Source organism: Lolium perenne, chromosome 3, assembly GCF_019359855.2.
Source record: "Lolium perenne isolate Kyuss_39 chromosome 3, Kyuss_2.0, whole genome shotgun sequence".
Classification (NCBI taxonomy): Eukaryota; Viridiplantae; Streptophyta; class Magnoliopsida; order Poales; family Poaceae; genus Lolium; species Lolium perenne.
This window is the reverse complement of record NC_067246.2, coordinates 17,955,503-17,964,385: the sequence shown is the minus strand read 5'-3', so window position 1 is coordinate 17,964,385 and position 8,883 is coordinate 17,955,503. Positions and strand designations below refer to the sequence as shown.

The window sequence follows — 8,883 nt, the reverse complement described above, 5'->3', positions numbered from 1 at the left end:
AGAGATGTAGGTTGATGCATTCGTTTTGCCTGGTAAAAAAAATACGATGCATTTATTTTCCTATTTGATATAAATGCTATGATTGTGGTTTAGCTCCCAATAAAGCAGAGGATGGCTGATAATAGATGGATGTACACCGGCCGTGTTAGTGCGACTAATAAAATAGATTAGTGGATAAGGAAAACTTGGCATTTAGTGAAGGAGTTGGTGCGTGGTACAAAACAGATGGTTCAGGAACTTTGCCCGTGCAATCGTTGCTTGAAGCATCACCGTCGTGGAAAGGATGACATGCTTAAACACCTTCTGCAATATGGGTATATGCCTCATTACGTCACGTAGATTGACTTTGATGAGCACGAACGTGACAGAGGTGAGGTGATGCGGCAGCGGTTCAATGGCAATGAGTACGATGGGGTTAGAGACTTTCTAGATGATCTAATCGATGCCCACATGCCGGAGTCGCCACCTTCACGGGAGAAACCGCCAGAACAGGAAGAAACGTCAGAACCGGAGGAACCAGATCCAGCCGCGAAGGCCTTCTATGATATGATGGACGTGGCTAAGAAGCCTCTGTACGAGGGCGCCGCGAATTCTCAGCTCGATGACATCTCTCAATGTAGAGCCGATAAGACCCGGTACAACACCACCCATGACGGCTTCGAAGCAAGTCTAAGAACAACTGGTAACATGTTGCCCAAAGGGCATTGTCTGCCTAAAAGCCTGCACGAGACGAGGAAACTCATGTCGGAGCTCAACATGGATTATCAAAAGGATAGACTGTTGTCCAAAAGGTTGCATTCTCTTCTGGAAACAGTTTGCGGAGGATAAGTACTGTGCCATTTGTAAGGCCTCTAGGTATGAAGAGGTAACGGGAAAGGATGGTCAGGTGAGGCAGTCAAAGATCGCAAAGTCAATTCTTCGGTATCTCTCATTCATAAAAAGAATCCAGCGGCTTTACTTGACTGAGGAGACCGCCAAACAGATGATGTGGCACAAGATGGGGACTCGAATAAAGGACAATCAGGGGGCGGACGAAGATGGGACATCCATCTGATGGTAATACGTGGAAGAACTTCGATAGAAAATACCCCCATAGGGCAGCAGAGGCTCGGAATGTCGGAATTGCGATAGCGACAGATGGCTTCAATCCATATGGTATGTCGGCTGCCAATTACAGTTGTTGGCCCGTGTTTGTAATTCCGCCAAATGTGCTAACTCATGACTCTCAAAATTGTTTTTTGCATGATTGAAGCGTTTTTATCGTGTGTTGCCCGTGGTTGAGGAGATGGCGAAGATGACTTTGCGGGGGGCATGTGAGAGGTTGAAACCACAGGTGTGGTACAACCAAAAGATCACGGCCGCTAGTCACTTCTGGGCACAGAGAGGCGAGAGGGTCCACAAGGCGGACATTGTCGGTAAGAATCCTAACGCCCAGTACGTGATGACGGTGGAGGACTACATGTCGCTGAGTAAAATGTCAACGAGATTCTACATTGCTACTAAGTTACAATTGCATTATATTGAGTTGAGTATTGCATTTTCAGGTTATCTCCGATTGGGCTGAGCGGCATGCCGAGGCATGGGAGGAGATGGTTAGGACGAGGTGGCTCAGGCAGGACGAGGACTTTGCAGCCGTGGCGAGGCGGAACGAGGAGAATCGAGGCGACGGTGGCACACACTGCGGGGGAAACCTCAGCTACGAGCGCTACAAGGGGAAGACGGTATGTATACATTTTATTTTCCGTCAGGTTCATAGTTGATACTCATAACATTTCCTTCCGCGATGCAGAGGGCCGAGGCAGAACCCAGGGAGGAGATTACTGACGTCCAGGTATACAACAAGATGCGGATGAAGAGGCCAGATCTCTCGAAGCCTCAGCCTCGCTCCCCGAGTACTTCGGCACCTACGCCGAGGACGCCGACAACTACTGTGCGATGGTGAAGCATCGTCGCCCGGAGATGGATGACCCCATGAGCGCGGAGATCGACGAGGAGTCGTTGGTCCTGTCGTACAGAGGGTTGCCGCATGGCCGTCTCAAGATGCATACCCTCACCACGACCTTCACGCGTCTCAAGGAGGGCCTCACCAAAGACAGCCCCCCTATCACGCCTCGTCGCCAGCCTCGGCAACCAGCATACGACGTAAGTTTCCCTTATTTCCATCCTCTTTCCGACTTTCGTTCATGCATGGCTAAGTGCTAACGACGTACGAATTTGTGAAATTGTAGCGTGACTTTGAGGCGGCCTACGTGGCCGCTCATCAAGAATATCAGGAGTCCTTTCACCGGCACCAGAGGGAGTTCCAGGAGTACATGACATATGTACATGTAAGTTTCAACCTTTCTTTTCGCAAATAATGACAATTCCCACTGTCCCCTAGTTTGATGCTTTATTTCTGCAAAGCCTGACATGTAAACTATCTTGTAGGCATCGATGGTGGCCACTCAAACTGGACAGACAGTGGAGTTAGGGCCGTGGCCTCCCTTGCCGGGGCCGATGCCATTGATGTCATCGAAGGAAATTTTCGCTGCGACATACTATGGGAGTACACCGGTAAGTTCTTCGCCAAACCGAATACTACGGCTTTCCTTTGCCTCGCAAGTTGCTAACATCTGGGGAATATGTATGTAGGGAATGGGATGTTCCGGGAACCAGGGTTATGGTCATGTCTGGGATGGTGGGCGTGAGATCACACCGGTTCATCATGGTGGTCCTTCTCCCGGCCATTCTCGTGGCCCTTCTGCCGGTACTTCTCCCGGTTCTTCTCTCGGTGCTTCTCCTGGTGTTTCTTCTGCAGCTTCTACTTCAGCGCAGTATCGCCAGCCCTCGCCTCAGTTCAACAATGAAGATCTCGCTAACCTCTAGCTTTTCCTAGGAGATCACTAGGCCTTGAGCTAGACATGTAGTCCGATGTATATCTTGGCGACGCTATGACACTACTATGTAGATTTGGATGATGTTATGACATTACGATGTCTATTTGCATTTTGGAATTGATGTTATGTCTATTTGCTAATTGCACTTGATCAAGTTCCTGTGATTTATCTGTGAATTTATATGCTGCCAAACCAGCACAACAACAAAAAACAGCAAAAAAAAGAAGAAAAAATGGCCGCAGATACGCCGAGGGCCTTGCGGCGTAGACGGTTGGCAAGGCGACCGTGGATACGCCACGTAGCATGGTATGCCGACGGCCGGCCCCTCGGCGTAGCCGCGGCGTAGACGTTAGCGGGCGACCGTGGATGCGCCACGTAGCTCGGTATGACGACGGTCGGCCCCTCGGCGTAGCCGCGGCGTAGACGTCAGTGGGGCGACCGTGGATGCGCCACGTAGCTCGGTATGCTGACGGCCAGGCCCTCGGTGTAGCGCTGACGGCAGACGGAAGGCGCCGGTAGGCGAGCTACGCCGAGGGCCGGTACGCCGAGGGGAGGGACCAGCCGTCGGTTTCTTCGTCTACGCCGACGGCCAGGTGGGCTCTCCCAAGGCGGACCTTGCCCGAGGGGCTACGCCGACGGTCACCGTTGGCCTAGCGTATGCCGACGGCCAGGGCGCGCTACGCCGAGGGCTCGCGGCCGTCGGCATCCGGTACGATTCCTGTAGTGCGCAGGTATAACATGTCGATCGAGTAAGGAAAGGTGTGAACGGATTGTACATCGAGGCCCTTAAATGTAGGACGTGGACCACACAACGTCTATGCCAAGAGACTTGAAGGACACACACACAAACCACGACGTGTGACTCGTACGACCGCTCCATAGGTCAGTTGCAAAGCTAGATTTTCTAGCGGGGTGACGAGGATATGCCAACAAATCCAGGCGACGTCGCCGTCGGAATGGTCCGGAAAACCTGTGCAGGTCGACAGGGCCGGGGACCCGTCAGACCGTGTCACACCGGAGCAAACGTGCGTGCTTACTGTGCTGTTATCTGTGTAATATATTCTGAATTTCTGAGATGAAAACTAACTTAGTGCTCTGTCAAGTTCACAACCAATGGATTTGCATCACAATTCTTGCATTGCATGAGTTGCAACTGAAGTTGCATAAAATTTTCAGTTCTCAATAAGATTGCAACTCAGATTTGTTTAGTTAAAAATAGGTTAGAATCGCAATTTTTCAGTGGTAAGTTGATTTGCAACTCAGATTTTTCCAACCAATTTTTTTTCCGAAATTGCACCGATCTATTAATAATCATCAATAGTAGTACAAATAGTTCAAAAAGTAATAAAAAAATATAAATCGACTTTTGGATGACCTAGCGACGACTACATACATTAGTATGAGCAAAAAGCCCGCCGCTATCCTCGCTTGCCATCACGGAAGCCGGGCAAAACTTGCCGTGGTCGTAGTATAGCTTGTTATAGTAGATAGATAAGAAGTCGTCATGCTAAGACCCAAAGAACCAGTGTACCAGAGCAACACTCATCGCCAATGATTAGAATCGTAGATCGGAAAAGACTGATATGAAACCACACCAACGACCACGAAAACCGCACCGATCCCAGGAGAATTGTCGGGCACATGAGTCCACGAGCCTTCGCCAGCGCTAGATGTATCACCAGAAGCGAGGATAAGGCGGTGAGCACCCTATTCTGATTCAGGGTGTAGCCGCCACCTCATTATCCTAAAAAAAATGAAAACTATCCTAAAAAGGAACGAAAACTCCCCGCCGACGAGTGGCTATGGTCCGCGACACCTCAAGGCCCCATGACCACCGGAGACGGAGCGAACGAACCGGGTCGCGAGCAAGGTAAATGGAACCCTAGATGGCTTTAGTGGCCGTTGCCTCCTGATCGCCTCTCATGCTGCTCGCGTATCGGTTCGGTTGGTATATATAGTGAAAATCCCACTAAATGTATGCAGATATTGCAAGTGGTTTCATAACTAAGATTTGAAAATTAGAAGTGAGTTGTAATAGAAAAAATGGTTCACGCAGTATAAAGTTATGGGAGGTCATCACTTTGCTAAAAAATAAATTTTGTGACGCCTTAATATTTTTAGGCCCATCTGGTCTGCTTTCAGCATTGCTAGGATCACTCGCGTGAGCTTTCGTGATCTACCCCGTTTAAGTCCATCCGCAACGTAACAAAATTGACCCATTCACACCTCGCCACTGGAGGAGCAACGACAGCTCAAGCTACTGGGACAGGTGGTCGATCTGAGGAAGGCGCAAGGCAAGTAGCTGGTGTCTTGCCTCGTGCCTAGCGCTCCTACTCGTGCATATATAGCCGGTGCCTCGCCATTACCTCCAAGCACCATTCAGCTACCATTTGGTACATAGATACATATTCCCAAGAAGCTAAAAGCCATCAAGCTAGCTCTGCGAGGATGTCTCTGGTGGCGAGGCTCTTCGACACGCTGTCCCTGGACGCGTGGAAGAACCCCTTCAGCAGCATCTTCGGCACGGCGGCCGGCGCCGACGCGTGGCTGGCGAGCGACACCACGGCGTTCGCCGAGACCTACATCGAGACCCGGGAGACGGCGGAGGCGTACGTGTTCAGCGCGCGGCTGCCCGCCGGGGTCAGCAAGGAGGAGGTGCGGGTGGACGTCGAGGAGGAGGGCCACGTGCTCGTCATCGCCGGCCAGCGCAGCGTGCGGCGGGAGGCCAGGACGGACGAGGCCCGGCACGTCATCGAGCGCAGCTGCGCGTCCTTCTTCGGCAGGTTCTGCCTACCCGACGACGCCGTCGTGGGGCAGGTCAGGGCCGCCATGGACGACGGCGGGGAGCTCGTCGTCACCGTGCCCAGGATCGGAGCCGCCGTGCTGGCGCTGCCCGAGCCGGCCTTGGCCATCGAGGTCGAGCCCAGCCCGTGCTGATACCATCTTGCCGGTGCCGGCGCAGGTGCAGACACGAAGTAAGTTGCTCGTGCGATCTCTGCCAGCTTGATCGGGTCTGTGGCTTCACTAGAAATCAAGGCGCTTGCTTGATGTCTGTAGTGCGTTTCATCCATCCTTCTGTGGTTCGGTACTTGGGTGTGAGTGAGTGAGTCCCTGTAAAAGCACTGCGCATGCATGGTGTTCACTGTCAAGTTACTGAAAACCCAGTAAGCTGGAATCCTGGAATCAATATACTCTGTCAGTAATTCTCGGAAAGGTGCTTAATTAACCCTACGGGCTAAAACTCTTCACTGGTATTTTGGATCTTCCTAACACGGAAAAGATATTTCGAGCTTGGATCTTCCTAAGAGCATCTCTAGCAGATCCTCCATCCGACCCCATTCGTATAATAACCGCCGATTTCCGGTTCGGAGGGCAAAAAACGCGCCGTTCAGATCCGCATCGGACCCCCATTTTCAAAAAAAATTCCGGGCCGCCCCGATTCGCGCCGCGCGACCCCCAAGTTCCCGGGTCGGAGGGGCTGTGGGAGGCCGGCCTCCATCCATTTCCGCCCCTTGGCGCGAAGTAAGTTTCAGGTCTCCCCTTCTCCTCTTCCTCCCGCCAACCGCCGCCGCCGCGCACCGCCGCAGATCCCGGCCACCCCCGCCCTTCCCCTCTGATTCCAACCGGTAGAAGCACGCGCGCGGGCCCGCCGCGTCCGCTCCGCCTGCCGGCGCGCGTGAATCGGGCACCAATCGGCCGGAATCGACGCCACCGCGCACGCCTCGCCGGTAAGCATTTTCCTCAAGCTCATCTCAGCCGCGGTTCTGCCGCCGTAGCTCTAATGGTTTGCCGCGGTTGTTGCGCCTTTGCAAATGGACCCGTGCGCGCTGTTTTTGTTGGAGGATTCGTCCTCCTCCAACGACACGGACTTGGAGGAGCTGCTCGACGATGACCTCGAGCTGACGGCGGTGATACTCGCGGCGGCTGCCACGGACGTGCGGCCGAGGACGTGCGGCCGAGGAAGCGGAAGGGCTCGACCATGGGGCGGATGTGCATCCCGCGGAACCACGCCGTCGGCCACACCTTGCTCATGCGCGACTATTTCCCCGAGGTACCGACATACCCGCCCCATCTTTTTCACCGCCGGTACCGAATGCGGCGATCTTTGTTCAAAAAAATTGTCGCAATGTGTGAGGACAACACGCGCTACTTCAAGCGCAAAAGGAATGCAGCGGGGTTCTTGGGATTTAGCGCGCACCAGAAAATATCCGCCGTCATGAGCACCTTTGCATACGGCATTCCGGTGGACCATGCCGACGAGTATCTTCGCATAGGCGAGGATACGACGTTGGAGTCCGTCCGACGTTTTTGCAAGGTTATGATGCGCGCGTATGGGCCGATATATCTTCGAGCTCCCAATGACGAAGATACCGCAAGATTAATGACGGAGAACGAACAACGGGGGTGGCCGGGCATGCTAGAAAGCATAGATTGTATGCATTGGACATGGAAAAATTGTCCAAAAGCTTGGCAAGGATTGTATTGTGGCCGGAGCGGCGACCCAACAATCGTTCTTGAGGCCGTTGCATCGCAAGACCTTTGGATTTGGCACAGTTTTTTTGGTTTGCCCGGTTCGCTCAACGATATCAATGTCTTGCATTGATCCCATCTTCTTGCCCGGCTTGCAACTACACCGTCAATGGGAGAGAGTACACAATGGGGTCCTACCTTGCCGACGGTATATACCCAGATTGGGCCACATTTGTGAAAACCATCCGAGAGCCAGGGAACAGAGCTGAAGCTGAGTTTGCAAAAGCACAAGAGGCAGCTCGAAAAGATATAGAACGAGCTTTCGGTGTTTTGCAAGCTAGATTTGCAATAGTCCGAGGACATGCCCAATTTTGGGATATGGACATACTCAAGGACATAATGACCACCTGTGTCATTCTACATAATATGATCATTGAGGATGAGAGGGGTTTGAACTTATCCTTTTTCTTTGATAATGTTGGCACCCGGGTCAAACCTGTAAGAAATCCAGATACTGTGCAAGCTTTCCTTGAAACATACCGTCAGATTGAGAATGACAATGATGCAAAACAGCTCTAGGAAGATCTTGTTCGCCACCATTGGCAAAGGCACGGCAACTAGAATTTATTTGTGTTTCCAACCATTTGTTGTTTGCTTCATTTGTTGTTGTACCATTTGATTCATATTGTTCAGAAACATTTGTTTCAATTTGTATTGTTTGTAATGTATGACAGTAAACTTTCATGTAATAACTCAGATTATTGTTGTATTTGTTATATCAATTTGTGTAATAATTTAGATTGTGTTATGTTGCAACGTTTGGCGCATCTGAACTGCGCGGCCGTTTTTCGACCCCTAAAACGCGTTTGGGGTGGCCTGAATAGACGGATATGGGGTTTGCGGTTTGAAGGATCTGCTAGACATGCTCTAACACGGAAAAAGATATTTCGAGTCTGAAAAATGTTTCGATGGATCAGGCATCTCGTGGTCGGCAGGTTCGTTCATCCTGCATCTCGTGGAGTTTCGCGAATTTGCGATCTTTTGCACGCGAGGCCAACGCCCATGTGGACCATTGTGCCAACCGCCACCTAAGTACGGCCGGTCGGCAGGTCGACGGCGAACATATTTGTCTTCCTGGGGTTTCCGTCGAGTATTTTTTCTATAGACAAATCTGAGCCTTTTGTAAAACTAATGCCCTCCTCTAACCTTTTAGCAAAGGTATTTTAAAATAAAATGGAATACCTAAAGTCGGCGTCATTAAAAACGGCACCGAAGCGTTCAGCGCCAAGATTGCACAACGTTGAAGCAGGTTGGCGCCAAGGCGCATGGAGAGTAGATTCTAATGTAGTTTTGCTAACACTAATCACAAAGAAAAGTATCATACACTAGTATCATGCATATGATACTAGTTTATGATACCACTTGTACAATGCATAGTATCATGAGGTAATATCATAGTTTCATCATATTGAATATTTTGTGAAATCTTAAAATAAATTTGTGTTCATTGATCCACTTGTCATTAAATTTTTCTGAT

General features: G+C 51.0%; 1 protein-coding gene and 1 pseudogene across 1 annotated transcript; both read left to right on the top strand.

Annotated features, from left to right (window-relative positions):
- Nucleotides 1–5,238: 5,238 nt before the first annotated feature.
- Nucleotides 5,239–6,089, top strand: LOC127341091 (17.9 kDa heat shock protein 2-like). The gene has a single exon (XM_051366868.2). The coding sequence runs from the start codon at nt 5,325–5,327 to the stop codon at nt 5,811–5,813; it is 489 nt and encodes a 162-aa protein (XP_051222828.1). The 5' UTR covers nt 5,239–5,324; the 3' UTR covers nt 5,814–6,089.
- A 605-nt stretch (nt 6,090–6,694) lies between these two features.
- LOC139837477 (uncharacterized) lies at nt 6,695–8,095 on the top strand (annotated as a pseudogene).
- Nucleotides 8,096–8,883: the final 788 nt, after the last annotated feature.

Excerpts from the sequence above, each read along its gene's own strand:
- LOC127341091 (XM_051366868.2), top strand. The coding sequence starts at position 5,325 with ATGTCTCTGGTGGCGAGGCTCTTCGACACGCTGTCCCTGGACGCGTGG.